The following is an 18,379-nucleotide window of genomic DNA, read 5'->3' on the forward strand; positions in this document are numbered from 1 at the left end:
ATTTTGAAACAACAGGGGAAAAAATATTATTCAAAGTTAGGGCTGAATGAAAAAAGAAGTTTCTATCCCAATCGCTAGAGGTATTGAGCCATAGGTGACCAGCCACTTTCCAGAAATACTGTAGGAAATTTGTCAGTGTAGAAAATTAAATTACATATCCCCTAAGGTTTCACTTAAGAGTAGGATTCATGCGTCCTTTTTTTTTAAGATTTTATTTTTTTATTTGAAAGAGAGACAGAGAGCGCAAGAACCCTGTAAGGAAGGGGCAGAGAGACTCCCTGTTGAGCCGGGAGACCAAAGTGGGGCTATATCCCAGGACCCCGAGATCATGACCTGAGCCAAAGTCAGACACTTAGATGACTGAGCCACCCAGGCGCCCCTCATGAGTCTATTTTTTAGGTCATTTTAAAAAAAGAGAAGAAATTGCTCTTTATTTTCACCTTAAATACTTTACTTCTTTGAACACGACTTCTTTTCCCAAATGAATATATATGGCATTTAAAGCAATAAGTATTTCCAGACAAAATATTAACTAAGTGCAATGATACAAAGAAAGAAATTTCACTCTCAGGTGCTAAGCATTAGACAAAAAAGTTTAAAGGCAAAGACAAAATAAATGAAATTTATAAAAACCAAGATACCTGTTTTCTCTTACTTGTTGCCTCATCTTTTCATCCTTTAGACTTTCATGTTTTAGTTTTGCCAATTCCATAGCCAATTTTTCTTCTTGTTCAAGCTGGAGTTCCCTCAATCTTTTGTTTTCTTCTGCCTGAATTTTTTTTAAAAGTAACTTCAGTTATTTGTCCTTCACAATCAGATATTTTTCATCAAAGCTTCAGAGCAACAAACATTTGTGTTTTATTTTAAAATACAAAATACTACTTCAATAAGTACTTTTCCAAACATTTTATCCCGGAAAATTTCAAACATCATCAGTAGTAAGAAGAATATTAAAATACACCCTCAGCTATCCATCATTCACTTTCAGTAGCTATCATACTTTTCCAATCTTTCTCTACTCTTCCACTCCAATTTCATTTTTTTCTTTGTTCTTTTTTGCTCGACTATTTTAAAACATATCCTAGATACGTCATTACCATATAAATAATTCAGTATTGATCTCTACCTGAAAAGAATTTTGTCTTATGTAACAACCATGCCATTACCGTGTCTAAATAACAGCAATTCCTTAGTATGGTCTAATACCTTGTCCATTTTCAGGTTTTCCCAATTGTCTCAAAGATACTTTTGTTTGCTTTTTCAAATCAAAACTCAAACAAGTTCCACATGTTGCATCTAGCTATTATTTCTCTTATGTCTCTTTCATTCCATAACAGTCATCCCATATACACACTTCTTTCCTCAAACCATTGACTTGTTGTAGAAATTAGTATATGTGGACTATACAATGTCCCAAAACATTCTGAACTTGACTGTTTCCCCAGGATACCATTCAACTTGTTTCTCTTTTCTATCTCCTATAAAATGGTAGAAAGATCTAGAGGCTTACCTAAATTCTCTATTTAGAAAGAATAAGCAAATGAGAAGATGTTCAACATCACTAGCCATCAGCAAATACAAATTAAAATGATAGATCACTACAGACCTATTAGAATGGCTTAAATAAAAAATAGTGGCAAAGCAAATGTTGGTGAGAAACTGCATTTCTCACATATAGCTGGGTGGGAATGTAAAATGGTAGTGCCACTCTGGAAAACAGTTCGGTAGTTTGTTACAAAGGTAACAAACATGCAGGGGCGCCTGGGTGGCTCAGATGGTTAAGCGTCTGCCTTCAGCTTGGGTCATGGTCTCGGGGTCCTGGGATGGAGCCCCACATCGGGCTCCCTACTCAGCGGCAAGCCTGCTTCTCCCTCCCCCACTCCCTCTAAAGGTAACATGCAATTACCATAGGACTCGATAACTGCACTCTTCTGCATTTAGCCCAGAGAAATGAAACCTTGTTTATTTAAAAACCTATACCCAAATGTTTACAGATTTATTCAAAACAGCCAACAATGGAAATAAACAGACATACTTCAACAGGTGAATAGGCAGATAAACTGTGGTACCTCCATACCATGGATTACTACTCAGCAACACAACGGAATGAAGTACTGACACTTAGCAATAACCTGGATGAATTCCTAGGAATTAAGCTGAGTGAAACAACACAATCCCAAAAGGTTACAGACTGTTCGATCCCATTTATATAATGTTCTTGGAACATGTTCTTTAAAATTGAGCTTTAATTCACATAGCATAAATTCACCTTTCACAATTCACAACTCAGTGGTTTTTTAGTATATTCACAGTGTTGTGCAACAATCATTACTATCTAGTTTCAGGACTTTTTTTGAACAGACTATATTTTGGAGCAGTTTTGGGTTCATAGCAAAACTGAGCATAATTAACAGAGTTCCCATATACCCGCTGCCCACACATGTGCACTGCCCCACCTCACTATCAATATCCCCCACTAAGTGGTACATTTGTTACAATCAACTAACCTACATTGATACAATCACCCAAAGTACATAGTTTACATTGGGGTTACCTTGGTGATGGATAGTCTATGGGTATGAGAAACGTATAACATGTATCCACCATTAGAGTCTTCATACAGAGTAGTTTTACTGCCCTAAAAATCCTCTGTGCTCTGCCTATTCATCCTTCCCTCCCCCAAATCCCTGACAACCTCTGATCTTATGATCTCTAAAGTTTTGCCTTTTCCAGGATGGTATATAGTTGGAATCATGCAGTCTGAAGGCTTTTCAGGTTGGCTTCACTTAGTAATACACAGTTAAGGTTTCTCCATGTCTTTTCATTGCTTGATAGTTTGTTTCTTTTAGCACAGAATATTCTATAGTCTAGATTACTGATCCATTCATCTACTGAAAGACATCTTAGTAGCTTACAAGTTTTGGCAATTATGAATAAAGCTGCTATAAACGTCCATGTGCAGGTTTTTGTGTGTAAGTTTTTAACATTACACATGGTTTCATCACTCCCCAGAAAAACTCCAAACCTGTTAGCAGTCACTCACCATTCCACTTACCTCCCAGCCTCTGGCAACCACTAACTTTCTATCTCTATGGATTGGCTACTCTAGATAATTCATTTAAATGAAACCATACAATATGTAGCCTTTTTGTGTTTGGCTTCTTTCATTTAGTGTAATGTTTTCAAGGTTCATCCATGTTGCAGCACGTAGCAGCAATTCATTCCCTTTTATGACTGTATGATATTCACTGTATAGACAGAACACATTTTGTCTATCCAGGCATCAGCTGATGGGCACTTGCGTTGTGTTCAACCAACTTCTGGCTATCATGAATAACGTTGTTTTGAATATTCATGTACAAGTTCTTGTGTGAACGTGTTTTCAGTTGTCTTGGGTATATGTTTAGGAGAACTGCTGGGTAATATAACAATTACATTTAACTTTTTGAGGAACTGCCCAATGGTTTTCCAAGGCCACCACAGCATTTTCCATTTCCACCAGCAATGTACAAGGCTTCCAGGTTCTCTACTTCTTTGTCAACACTTAATGTCCTTTTTTAAAAAAATATAGCAATCTTCATTGTTCCGAAGGGGTACCTAATTGTGATTTTGATTTGTATCTCCCTAATGACTAATGATGTTGAGCATATTTTTTTGTGCTTATTGCTCATTTGTATGTCTTCTTTGGAGAAATGGCTATTGAAGTCATTTACCCATTAAAGAATTTTTTGCCTTTTATTGTTGAGTTGTATAGACAACATTCTTGAAATGACGAAATTATAGAAATGGAGAACATATCAGTGGTTGCCAGAGTCTGGGATGAGGTAGGTGTATCCAAGAAAGAGATGGTGATGTTTATGAAAGGACGAAAATGAGGGATCCTTGTGGTCAAGGAACTACCCTGGATCTTGACTGTGGTGTTGGATATACAAACCTCATGTGATAAACTGTACAGAACTAAACACACACAGACACACACACACATGCATGCAACACACACAAATGAGCACAAGTACAAGGGAAACCTGAACAAGATGGGTGGATTGTATCATTGCTAATATCTTGCTTCCGATATTATACTACAGTTTTACAAGATGTACCATTAGGAAAAATTAGGTACAGGGTATATTAGGTCTCTCTGTATTATTTCTTACAATTGCAGATGAATCCATAATTATCTAAATAATTTCTTTTTTTTTTAAAGATTTTATTTATTTGTTGGACAGAGAGAGACACAGCGAGAGAGGGAACACAAGCAGGGGGGGTGGGGGAGGGAGAAGCAGGCTTCCCACGGAGCAGGGAGCCTGATGCAGGGCTCGATCCCAGGGTCCTGGGATCATGACCTGAGCGGAAGGCAGACGCTTAACAACTGAGCCACCCAGGCGCCCCTACATAATACTTTCAATTAACAAAAAGCAACTGCAAGTACTAGTGATGACACAAAGCAACTGGAATTCTCATACATTACTTGAGGAAATGCAAAATAATGCAGCAACTTTGCAAAATGGTTTAACAGTTTCTTATCAAATGAAGCAAACACCTACCACATGACCCAACCATCCTACTAAACCCAGATATCTACCCAAGGGAAATGAAAATTTATGTTCATATAAAAGTTTGTAATAAAATGCTTATAGCAGTTTCAGACACAGTTGCCATAAACTGGAAACAAATTCTTTTTTCAACATGAAGATGGATAAACAACTGTGGTGCATCCATATACTAGAATAAGACAATAATTCCTGCAACAACATGGAATCTTATATTTGGTTTGCTAAGTGAAAGAAGGCAGAACCGAAAGGTGACATACTGCATAATTCCAATTATATGACACTATGGAAAAGGTGAACCTCTTGGGACAAAAAAGAAATCAATGGTTTCCAGGGACTGGGGAGAAGGGTGAGTGATTGACTACAAAGGGGCAGCATGAGGGGACTTTTGAGGTGATAGAATTGTTTGAATGACACTGTGATGGTGGAAACTGAAATCTATGCATTTGTCAAAATCCATAGAAATATAGACCAAAGAGAATTAATAATTTTATAATATGCAAATTTAAAAAGAAATCAACATGGGCACCTGGGTGGCTCAGTCGTTAAGCATCTGCCTTCGGCTCAGGTCATGATCCCAGGGTCCTGGGATCGAGCCCCGCATCGGGCTCCCTGCTCAGCGGGAAGCCTGCTTCTCCCTCTCCCACTCCCCCTGCTTGTGTTCCTGCTCTCACTGTGTCTCTCTCTGTCAAATAAATAAAATCTTTAAAAAAATTAAAAAAATAAAAAAATAAAAAGAAATCAACAAGTACATTCATACCATGCACTACTACTCAATAATAAAAAACAATTAACTATTGATTAAATCCAGCAACTTGGATGACTCTCCAAATCATGCTGAGTGGAAAAAACCTGCTCTAAAGGTCACAGACATATTAATTCCACATATGTATGGAATCACACACGATTACATTTATATAACATTCTGGAAAGAACAAAATTATAGAGATGGAGAACAAATCAGGCATAGTGGTGGCTGAAATAAGTATATGACTACGGTGGGGTAGCATGAATGAGGTCTTGGTGGTGATGGAATAGTTCTGTATCTTGAATGAGGTGGCTGTCGCACAAATCTACACATGTGCTAAAATGACAGAGGTATAAACGCATATTGTACAAATGTCATTTTCTAGGGTTTGATATCATAGTACAGTTATGCAAGATGTAACCACTGGGGGAATTTTCTGCAGAAGGGCACAGGACCTCTCCATACTATTTTTGCAATTTCCCAAGAATTTGTAATTATTTCAACCAAAAAAAAAAATGGAAAGAAATCAACTAGATGTGGGGGGAATAAGAGAATACAGACTATGTCAAATTAACTTTATTAAAATCAGGGGGTCCAAGATGGCAGCATAGGAAGATCCTGAATTCATCTCCTCTCATGGACACACAAAATCTACAGCTACCTATGGATCATTTCTTTAGGAATGCTAACAATACTGACTCCATCTTTGGCCCTCCATCTTGTTGGTTGCTCAATGACCTCTCTTGGTGTTCTGGCCCCTTGGAAATGAATATACATACCTTAGAAATACCCACAAAGGCCGAGATGGGGAGAGGCTTGTTTTGGCCTCCCAAGAATCTGTTAGAGATAACATAGTCTTTCCTTTTCTGATGCACAGGTGGGGCCGCAAGATCTAATTAAAAGTTAGCTGTCAGTTAGATGAATACAAGCCCTTTGAGGTGTGTGTGAACTCTTTGATCTTACAGTGCCCTTCTGTATGTCCTTTGCTCTATAAAATTTGTGGACTAAGGTCTGGATTTGGCAGAGAGTAACTATGTAGTTGCTGTGGATAGTCTTCCACCCAAATCCCCCTTCAGTAAGTTACCTCAAATCAAACTATGTAAACTGGATGGAGCGGCCTACTTCATTTTCCAGTCTCAAAGTGCCTTCTCACTTTGGGGGACACTTTAGGTCTCTCCTGCATCTTCTAACAATTTCCTTCTGAAAAGCATCTGAAAACTAAATGAACTGCTTCTTTACAACAAAGGATAAAAGGACCACATGGAGAGGGGTAGAGAGACAAGAGACACAGTCTTGGCAAAAAAAAAAAACAAAAACCCACCCCCAATAAGCAGGGAAATACAACAGAGAGGGATCTCACCAGTCTAGCACTTCTGCTAGAGGAGAGAGGAGTTGCTGCCCCACATTAGGCACCCCAACACCTCAGAGCTACACCAAAAAAATGTCTGGCTTAGAAAACAAAGAGGGCTGACATCCAAAGAACCCAAAGTACTATAGGAAACTGAGATTCTCCTTTTAAAGACTCACTTGCAGTCTCACTCATCCCAGGATCAAGCACAAAAGCACCAATTTGAAAAGCACTTGGTGTTTATGTGAAGGAAATTCATTTGCTGGTCTGGGGGAATCTGCTGAAGAAGCAAGGGACAGTTGGTGCTCTACCAAGGACAGAGGAAAGGCAGACTCCTTCTGTGTGCTCTCTACCTATCCTACTAGAATAGGAGGGCACACTGAGGCTGGTGAGGGCAAATGGTCTCAGCACTGTCCCAAGGCTGGACAGTGGGGGCAGTCAGAGCAATCCCCCCACTCCCTGGCTGGGGCTGACATGTAGGAGCGGTCGTGGCATTCTCCTGCCACCAACCTGGGGCCAGTATAAGCACAGAGACAGGGCACTTTCCAACAGGACCACCAAAGCCTCGGACACATGCAGTCCAGGCATCTTCCCGCTGCCTTGCTGAAGCCAGTGAGTGCAGCTTTCGGAGCAGGCGCGTGCAAAGTACACCGGGGATGCCCCTTGTTCACCTGGCCCTGGTGGCCAAGGGGGCTGGAGTTCCTGAGCTCCAAGGGACCGTAACAATCAGAAAGACAGTTCTTGGCAGGCCAACACCCTCAGGGCACTACCCAGACAATGAAAGACACACCCAGTCTTCCTGTGAAAAAGGCCTACTTAACCTGGAGCTCTAGCCTAAGAAACAGGCTTCAGGTTTCCCACACAAGCAAAAGCTACAAAGGCACTCCTCCAGGGATCATAAGTAGGGAGGCACTATCCTTATGCATCCCCTTGGCCTCATTGCAGTTCAACAAGACCTCCCAGAAAGGAGCTTATATACTCATCTGGGGTCCTGAGTTTTCCAACTGTTGCCAAGAGAACACCTCCATCTCTAGATCTGGAGGCCAGCAGGGTTTACAATTGTGGCCCCACAGGACTGTATATATTTGCATATAATAAAAGCTGCTGCCTGAAGGTCTGGCTTCCATTCAGCCTGAAATTAGGTACTGAATAAGATTCCTCCCCTTGGAAGATTGCCAGGTCTTGGCACACCCTCAACAACAGAGACAGATCAAGAATAAATCAGGCTGTTTAGACAATCACAAAGGTTCAAGAGACAACCAAGAACTAATCAATGGTGAATGAGAAGTTTCATCACCTACACAAGGCCACTTCTTCAAGACTGGAAGAAGTAGCTGTTTTGCCTAACAAAGGGAAACAAACACAGCCAAACAATATGAGGAAACAGAGAAATATGTTCCAAATGAGAGAATAAGACAGAACATCAGAAAAATACCTTGATACAGAGATAAGTAATCTACTGGATAAAGAATTCAAATAGGCATAAAGATGCTCACTGAACTCAGGAGAAGAATGAACACAGTGAGAACTTTAACAAAGAAATATAAAATATAAGAAAGTACAAAACAGAAACCAGAGCCGAAGAATATAATAACTGAACTGAAAAATACACTGGGGGATTCTACAGCAGACTGGATAAAACAGAAGGATGGATTTAGAGAGCTAGAAAACAAAGCCCTGGAACTCACCCAGACAGAGCAGCAAAAAGAAAAAGGAATTCTAAAAAAATGAAGATAAATTAAGAGACCTATGGGACATCATCAAGTGAAATAGTATTTGCATTATAGGGTTCCCAAAGGAGATGAGAAAGGAAAGGGGCAGAAAACTTATTTGAAGAAATAATGGCTGAAAACTTACCTAACCTGGGAAAGGAAACAGACATCCAGGTCCAAAAAGCCCAGAGTTCCAAATAAAATGAACCCAAAGAGATCCACACCAAGACACATTATAATTGAAATGTCAAAAGTTAAAGAGAAAATCTTAAAAGCAATACAAGCAATTTGTTACATACCAAAAAAAAAAAAAAAAAAAAAACCCCACAGGGCTATCAGCAGATTTTGCAGCAAAAACTGTGCAGGCCAGAAGGGAGTAACATGACATATATAAAGTACTGAAAGGAAAGAACTTCCAACCAAGAATACTCTACCTAAGTTAACACTCAGAATTGAAGGAAAGAGTTTTTCAGAAAAGCAAAAGCTAAAGGAGTTCATCACCACTAAACTGTTTTTTCAAGAAATGTTAAAGGGACCTTTTAATCCGAAAAGAAATGGCTCTAATTAACAACAAGAAAACATATGAAAGTAAAAATCTCTTTGGAAAAGGTAAATTATGTAGTGAAGGTAGTGGATAAATCAACCTATAAAGCTAGTATGAAAAGACAAAAATAGTAAAATAAACTGGAACTACAATAATTAATTAAAGGATATATAAAATAAGAGGTAAAATGTGACATCAAAAACATAAAATGTGGGGGGGTGGTAAAAATGTAGAGTTCTGGAATGAGTTCAAGTTAATTTGGTATCAACCTAAAATAGACTGTTCTATACATAGCATGTTATATATGTTATATATATATTACCTCATGGTAACCACAAAGCAAAAACTTACAGTAAATAAAGAAAATGAGAAAGGAATCTAAACACAACACTAAAGAAAGACAACAAACCACAAGAGAAACGATATCCATGGAAAAGAAAACTGGTGTAGCTATACCCTTATCAAACACAGAAAGCTTTAAAACAAAGACGGTAATAAAAGACAAAGAAGGGCATTACATAATGATTAAGGAGTCAATCAAACAAGAAGATATAAAGTTTATAAATATATATGTACCCAATAAGAGGAGCACCAAAATATATAAAGCAAATATAAACACACTGAAAGGGGAGGATTGACAGCAATACAATAACGGTAGGGGACTTTAACACCCTACTTACAACATCTGACAGAAATAAGAAAATCAAGAAGGAAACATCAGTCTTAAACAACACCTTAGACCAGGTGGACCTAAGAGATATATACAGAACATTTCATCCAAAAGCAGCAGAATACACATTCTTCTCAAGTACACATGGAACATTTTCCAGGACAGAACACATGTTAGCCCACAAAAAAGTCTCAATAAAATCAAGATTGATATCGTATCAAGCACCTTTTCCAACCACAATGGTATAAACTAGAAATCAACACCAAGAAGAAAACCAGAAAACCAGAAGCAGACTGCCATGTTGTGGAGAGGATCATGTGGCAAGGAACGTCAGCAATCTCTGAGAGATATGGGCCTCAGTTTTACAACTATGAGAACATGAATTCTGCCAACTTAAATAAGCTTAGTAGAGGACCCCAAGATTCAGATGAGAATGCATTCTAGACAACACCTGGATTTCGGCCTTGTGAGATCAAGCAGTCAATCCAGCTACATACCATGTCTAGATTTCTGACCTACAGAAACTGTGAGGTAATAAATGGATGTTTTTAGCCACTAGATTTGTGGTAATTTGTTACACAGCAACAGAAAACTAGTATTAAAATTGTCAAGGTCATGAAAGACAGGAAAAAGTGAAAAACTTACAGACTGAAGGAGACTATGGAGACATGACAACTAAAGGTAGCTTGTATTCTTGGAACAGAAAACAGATGTTAATGGAAAAAACTGATGAGATCTGAATAAATCCTATAGTTAACATATTGTACCACGGCAAATTTCTTCATTTTGATAATTGTTCTATGATTATGTAAGATGTTAACATAAGGGGAAATCAGGTGAAGGGTATACAGGAATTCTCTATACTATTTTTTGCAACTTAATTATAAATCTAAATTTATCTCAGAAATTGTCTCTAAATATTATTCCCACTAGACGATAATAGAGCTCTTTGGTATGATGGCTGACTCCAGGTGTGAAGCAAGAAATTTACAAGATGAGCCTTGCATTAGCCAGAGAAAAAGAATAAATAGGATAATGAATCAGCTCAAGTGATTCCCAAGATCTGAAGGGTGAGTCAGAAAGCCAGAGGCCCAGGAGAGCCAGCGGCTTAGTTCCAGTCTAAGCACAAAGGCCTGAGAAACAAGAGAACCAATGGTGTAGAGTTCCTGTCCGAAAGCTGACAGGCTTGAGACTCAAAACAAGCCGATATTTCAGTTCAGATGTGAAGGCAGGAACAAAGCTGATGTCCCAAATTAGAAGGCAGTCAGGAAGGAGCAGTTTCCTTTCATTCAGCCATTTTGTACTATTCAGGCCTTCATCACCCGCATTAGAGAGGACAATCTGCTTTACTCAGTGTGCCAGTTTAAATGTTAACCTCATCCCAAAACACCCAGGATAATGTCTGACAAACTATCTGGGCACCCCATGGCCCAGTCAAAGTCAACGCACAAAATTAACCATCACTAGCCGGGAACATTTTGTTCTGACAGAAAGCAAGGAAGCTATCACAGATTAAGGGAATCTTGTCAGAAGGACACAGAACCAATAAAGGCATCCATTGGCCAAAGATGGGGCAACGTGAGCCTCAAAAAGGATAATAAATGCAATTAATTCAAGTATTAAAGACCCATGAGTCCATAAAGATTTTTTTAAAAAGGAAAAAGTCAAAAACTAAAGAAAAGTTTAAAAAACAACATTGACAGGCACCAGTGGAAGTGACCAGGGCACCAACTCTGAAAATTAAGTATATATCTCCCTTTCCAGTAATAACTATATTTCAGGGTACCAAATAACCCTAGTTGATGGAGGAAAGTTCTTTACAAAGGAATTTCAGCTAATTAAATGTGAAAGGAATAACAAAATTAGAAAATCAGTGTCTTGCAACCCCTAACAAAAGGAAAGATTCATTAGCAAAACCACAGATGAAAGGCTGATTCGGAATTTTACAACAGAGGAACCAGAATGCCTCACCAGAGGTACCAGAATGTACATGTTTATCAACACTAGCATCACTACAAGTGGACCAAGCAGACATCATGTGCCTGCAGATGTGGTACAATATCAAGGATAGCATTACCTATGGAGTGATTGCCAAAACACTGTACCTAAATCTAATCATGCCTTTAGGATTAACTTACATTTTGAGGAAATATAAAAATTAGGGAAACAAGCAAACAGGTAAATTCAGATACAGGATATCCTATAAAACTGGCCTAATTTGACAAGTTAAAAACATGAAGTTAAAAAAATAAAGGATGTGGGGGCACCTGGGTGGCTCAATTGGTTAAGCATCTATCTGACTCTTGATTTTGGCTTGGGTCATGATCTCAGGGTTGTGAGATTGAGCCCCACATCAGCTCCATATTAGGCATGAGCCTGCTTAAGATTCTCTCTCACCTTCTCCTTCTGCCCCTCCCTCCAGCCTCTTTCTCCCACTCTTAAGAAGAAAAAAAAAAAAAAAAAAGGATGAAGGAGGGAGGGACTTTTTAGATTAAGAGGTACCGAACAGACATGACAACCAAATATATTGTATGAACCTTATATTTGGATCTTGATTAAAACAAACCAACTGTAAAAGCAGATTTTGACACAATCACGAAAACTTGATTATGGAATGGCATTAAATAATGCCTAGAATTTACTGTTAAATCTATTAGTTGAGACACTGGCATTATTCTACTACTATGTAAGAAAATGTCTACATTTTGTAAGATACATACTGAAGTATACAGAAAATAGGTGCCATGATATCTGGGATTTTCTTTAAAATTAAAGAAAAAATAAGAATAAAAAGAATGGGAAAAAAAATCTAATCCCTATGATCTTATTGCTCAGAGTTGAAAAATCATGTCTAAGCCTTATGAATTTAGAACTCAGAGGGATGGACACCACTTTTAAAAGTTGCTTTTGCCATTCCTCACAATATCCTACAAAATGATGAACATACAGCAGGAACTCAAATAATTTTGAAATATCAGAAAACCCTTTTCACATTTATGAGAACTCATTTCTTATTGGTTTCCCCTTTTTACTACCCTCAACCTTTAAAATATTTAGAAGTTTCCACAGAAAAATTATCACCATATTTTAGGAATATATACATACTGTACCTGAATTCTTCAAGGCAGCATTTCAAAATCAAAACTATGAGTATATTCATACCTAATAATACATGTTCATTTTCTACCACTGAATAACATACATGTTTAATCTCAGTAAATTCAAAAAAGGTACACTTAAATTTTTGTCTTTTGAATTTTATGGAAAGCAACCTAATTTCACTGACATGAATAAAACTGTGGAAGTCAGTAATTACGGATTTCATATTTATGAAAACAAAACAAAACCCTGAGTCTTACTCTGTTACAGGCACTATTAAGTGCTTTGCATGTACTAACTCATTAATTATTAAAACTCCTACAAAGTGGGTACTATTAATAATTGCCATTTTATAGATGAGGCAGAAAAGTAAAATCAACTTACCCAGGGTTCCAGAGCTTGCTTACATACAGCGGTACTAGGATTTAAATTCATACAGTCTAACGCCAAAAACCCACCTCTTTACCACTACACTGGGCTGACTTATGATGAGACATCCTTTACCTGATGTTATTATCTATCTACTCAATTCCAGTATCAGCAGCTGGATCTCATTTCCAACGAGAAAATGAAGAAAAAAATGTCAGAATGAATAGTAAAATGTACCTTTTGAATGGCCTCTTCCATATCCAACTCAAATTGTTCATTCTGTAATAATCTGAGGAATCTCTTGCGCTCCACGAGGTCATTATTTTCATTCTGCACCATTTGATCCCTGATTTGATTTTGTATCTTTCTTATTGATTGGACATGCAGTTGTTTGCAGTAATTTATATCAACTCGTTTCTGATGCCTTTCACTGAAGCTCAAAGTTCGCCTTTTAGAAGCCTATAATGAGAGAAAAAAAAAAGTACGCATACTTTGGTATTCCAAAATTTAATTTTTAAAAGTATACCGCTGCAAGCCCCAGGTACAAAAATAGGTAACAGTAATAAACAAAGGGCTTTTGGCTTCCTTCCTAAATTCAGAGAACTGTAACATAATAAAAAAAAAGTACACACGGTAGATAAATATATTAGTATATCAATAAATTACTTTTATTATTCCCCATCTTATAGATGAGACATGAAAAGTAAAAGCAACTTTATCCAAGGTTCCTTGGCTTAAATAAATAGCAGTACTAGGATTCAAAGACCGGCAGACGAGCTCCAAAGACCTAGCTCTCAACCACAACACAGGTAATTCCTCCTCTCCTCATTCCCTCCCCCCAACCCCTGCGCCTCGCTTACCCCTAGGCCAGAAAGTGCCATTCTGAAAAAAGCTGGTCAGGTTTTCCTAATACAGATTTAATAGGTCAATCCGCTGCTACTTAATTCATTTGCTCTCTCCTGGACTCTTTTGCCCATTTATTTTTTCAACGTTCTTAATCTTTTCCCAAATTTCCAGAAATATGGCAAACAAAATTTTCGCCAGGCAGAACTAATAGAGTCTGGGGAGAATTTGAAAACGGCTGGAAGCCACCGTGAGCGTTGCTTCAACAACAGCACATGAGGCCTCTGAAAGCAAATTGAACGAGTCTCCCACTTAATTCTCAGATTAGGCACTCCAAATCCTTTTTTTTTTTTTTTTGATGCAGGGTGGCTCCAAACTACAATTAAATCAATAGATAAACAAGTAGTTTGGAGACCGCCGACGGACTCACCATCTTGGCAGAGGAAAATCCCCCTCTCGGGATCCAGCGGCCACCACCTCCCGCTGCAAAACCAGTGGCGGGCTGAGAGCTCCGATGTTTACGCGGTTTCCTGGCAACTGCCGCTGCCCTAGCGGGTTCAAGGGCCGCCGGCGCATCTCATTGGGCGCAGCAAGAGCCAATCGGCACTGAGCTTCTTGGGAGGCTGGCAGGGAGGCGGCTTCTCCGGATCTAAGAGATTAGACGGGACGTTCAGATCCCGTATCCTGGCGCGAGGTCTTTGCAGTCCTTTAGGGCGCTCGCGATTTCCCACAAGCTGCTGAATTCTGTGATTTGGGTGGGGTTGGGAGTCAAGGGAAGGTCTGCGGAAACGGTTTACACAGAAATACGCAAACTCCTGGGGCGCCTGGGTGGCTCAGTCGTTGAGGGTCGGCCTTGGCTCAGGTCACGATCGCAGGGTCTCGGAATCGAGCCCCGCATCGGGCTCCCTGCTCAGCGGGAGGCCTGCTTCTCCCTCTCCCACTCCTCCTGCTTGTGTTCCCTCTCTCACTGTCTCTCTGTCAAATAAATAAATAAAATCTTTAAAAAAATACGCAAATTCCTGTCTAGTACATGGGGCCAAAGTCACTTTCCACTCACAGAACATCCTGTGCCCTCAATGCTGGTTTTGCATGAGTTCCAGACTGGTTTCATGTTTAGCTGTAGGAGGCACGGTCATCGTCCCCCTAACTGGGTAACTGGGAGGCTTTTTGGGTAGTGGGTGCTTGCAGCCGCCTTCACCTCAACCCCTAACAGATGCTGTTGGTAAACTCTGGTAATAAAATGTATGGGTCACCGGATCTTCTGCTGTGGAATACATGGTCCAGGTACCAATGAGAGGGCAGACAGATGGTGGCAGGATGTGATCAGGTGTATTTTATTGGCAGGTAGATGCTAAAGTCCATTTTAAATGGGAGTATTTAAGAATAGGAATGGGTCAGAGAAATTAGTCAAATACGTTGATTTTAGAGATGACAGAGAAATCCTTTAAAAACAACAAAATTAAAGATAGTGTGACAGGGGCGCCTGGGTGGCTCAGCTGGTTAAGCAACTGCCTTCGGCTCGGGTCATGATCTCAGGGTCCTGGGATCGAGCCCCGCATCGGGCTCCGTGCTCGGGAGGAAGCCTGCTTCTCCCTTTCCCACTCCCCCTGCTTGTGTTCCCTCTCTCGCTGTCTCTCTGTGAAATAAATAAATAAAATCTTAAAAAAAAAAAAAAGTGTGACAACTTGACTTAGTTCGTGTTACCTAATTTGAAGTCCATATGCAGCAATATGTCTGCTTAAAGATTAATAACCAAGAGGACTTCCAGTTTTAGCTCTAAAATGTAAAAGCTTGAAGTTATCACTTCCATCCTCACTACCAGAAGAAGCTGAACAAACTAAAAACTACTGATTTTTCTTGGAGTCATTGTTGAACTGAAGTCACAGGACATACCACAACCCCGAAATCTGGAGAAGTGAATCCAGGGAGTCACATCTGGGACCTAGTAACCTAGAGCAGAAGCCTCTGAAGCCAGAAAGGAGGAATACTTGAATGGTAAATTTGATGAACTCCTGGAGATTGAGTGAGGCTAGTGTGAGTGAAGCTACTGGGGGCTGCAGTCGTGGGGGGCTCCAACACTTCCGTGGGTTTTGTTTCCAGGAACTCCAGCAAGTTCTTACCATGAAAAACCAAGAAAGATCTCTTGTGGCTCTAGTAAGGGGATAAGATTAATAATTATTGTCAAATATATCCAGAGCCTTCTCCTTAATAAAGGCCTACTTTCCAGAAGAAAAGACTTCAGCAAAACTATATCCCATCCAGGGCAAGGACAGTTCTCTGACCACAGCCTCCTCCAGCCTTCCTGTCTCTCCTAAGTAGAGAGGAGGGAGCGAAGAAACACTTGTGAAGGTCACAGCCCAAGGACACTAACAGAGGTAGAATACTTTTCTTCCCCCACTTTCCCACTGCACCAACAGTGCTTCCGTATAGTAACAGTGGAGGACAGCTGCAAGCCCTGCAGACACACACTAACAAGGAATGCTTGGGGAAATCCAAAGACAACAGGAGGCAAAAACACAAACACTAGAGGAATTTAAAGCTTCTAGAATGAACAGCTACAGCAAATATTAAACACAACCCAACTCCTAGTTGCAGAATAAAACCCCTCACATTAAAGCACTATTTACCTCAAGCCCTGCCACCCAAGATACCGCAGCCAGTTTTCAACAAAAAACAGCAAGGCTAAAGGCAAGAAAAAAACTCAGTCTGAAAGGCGAAGTAAAGCATTAGATCTAGACTGAGCTATGACACAGATTGGAGGATTATTAAACAGTAATATAAAATAACTATACTTAATATGCTAAAGGATCTGATGGAAAATGGGGACACGGATGGATAATGTATGCAGGGAAATGGAAACTGAAAGAATCCAAAGGAAATTCTAAAACTAAGAAATACTGTAACAAATGAAGAATGCCCTTGCCGGCTTATAGGAGACTGGACAACACTGTGGAGAGAATCAGTGAGCTTGAAGCTATGTCAAGAGAAACTTCCCAAACTGAAATACAAGGAAATTAGCAGTAAATAGATAATCCTATTGGGTTTGTGGACTTCACCTTAGAATCAAATTGTTTTCTACATTAGAAGAGAATGTGTGTGTGTGTGTGTGTGTGTGTGTGTGTGTTGGGGGCCATGGTAATTGTCAAGGTTTCTGTCCTGGGAGATCATATAAATCCAGTTACCACAAAAGTCAAATTGATCATATGGATACAGTGCAAAACATTTTGAAAGCATTTACTCCCATTTCGCTAGCAATTTTGACAAGAACTCTACAAAAAACATGATTTATGTATAGCTTCTTATAAAGTAGCCTCTAATTGAAATTTTGCTAGTTGAGCTGTTAGCAGGAATTTTTGTTTTGGTTTGAACACTGATTAGTGCCTAGTATATCATAAGTGATAAATATTTGTTAAATGAACAAATGATTGAAATTATATTACTGTTATGCACATAGGAAAAAGCTCTACCCAGAAGTCTCTTTGAAGAAGTATTGTTTTTCATCATTTAGAGTTTTATCAAATTTACTTATATTTTCAAAGAGCAAACTTTTGGTTTTATTAGTTTTTTTCTATATATATTTTTTTGTTTCCAATTCCACTGTTTGCTGCTCTTACCATCATTATTTTCTTCCCTGTTTGCTTTGGGTTTAATTTGCTCTTCTCTTTATAGTTTCATAATGTGGAAGCTTAAATCTTCATTTAAGACAATTCTTCTTTTCAAATATAAATGTTTAATATAAATTTCCCTCTAAGCCCTGCTTTAGCTGCCTCCCACAGATTTTAATATATTGTCCTTTCTCATTCATTCAATTCAAAATATCAAAGACTTGTTCTTTGACCCATGAATTATTTAGAAGCATTTGTTAATTTTCCAACTATTTCACATTTCCAGGTGTCTTTTGTTACTGATTTCTAGTTAATTCCATTTTGGTCAAAAAACATACTCTGTATGACTTCAAATCTTTTAAGTTGTAGAGGTTTGTTTTAATCTGCAGAATATGGTCTGTCTTGGTAAATGTTTCACATGTCCTTGAAAAGAATATGTATTCAGGTACTTTGGGTGAGGTATCCTCTAAAGATCACTAAGGTCAAATTGTTTGAGAATGCTATTCAGGTGGGCGCCTGGGTGGCTCCATCAGTTAAGCGTCTGCCTTTGGCTCAGGTCATCGTTCTGGGGTCCTGGGATCAAGTCCCACTTCGGGCGCCTTGCTCAGAGGGGAGCCTGCTTCTCTCTCTCCCTCTGCTGCCCCCCCTACTTGTGTTCTCTCTCTCTGTCAAATAAATAAATAAAATATTTAAAAAAAAAAAAGAATGAGAGAGAGTGCTATTCAGGTATTCCATGTCCTTAAAGTACTTCTATTTGCTTTGTCAATACTGAGAAAAGTGTTGAGGTCATCAAGCATCATTGTGGATTTGCTTATTTCTTTTCAGTTCTTTTTTTGCTGCATCTTTTAAAGTACTACTGTTAGGTATATACACCTGTAGGATTATTATGTC

At 39.0% G+C, this 18,379-nt stretch overlaps 1 protein-coding gene across 2 annotated transcripts in view; it reads right to left on the bottom strand.

Moving 5' to 3' along the window:
* The window catches only part of MNS1 (meiosis specific nuclear structural 1), a 42,176-nt gene extending 27,765 nt beyond the window's left edge, over positions 1-14,411 (bottom strand). For both annotated transcript variants that reach the window (XM_027570242.1, XM_027570241.2), the window contains exons 1-3: positions 14,314-14,411; positions 13,278-13,499; positions 642-769 (exon numbers count right to left, since the gene is read on the bottom strand). In XM_027570242.1, the coding sequence (XP_027426043.1) occupies positions 642-769; positions 13,278-13,499; positions 14,314-14,316 (353 nt within the window). In that variant the 5' untranslated portion in view covers positions 14,317-14,411. The remainder of the gene's footprint in view (positions 1-641; positions 770-13,277; positions 13,500-14,313) is intronic.
* Positions 14,412-18,379: the final 3,968 nt, after the last annotated feature.

This window comes from Zalophus californianus, chromosome 6, assembly GCF_009762305.2.
Source record: "Zalophus californianus isolate mZalCal1 chromosome 6, mZalCal1.pri.v2, whole genome shotgun sequence".
Lineage (NCBI taxonomy): Eukaryota > Metazoa > Chordata > Mammalia > Carnivora > Otariidae > Zalophus > Zalophus californianus.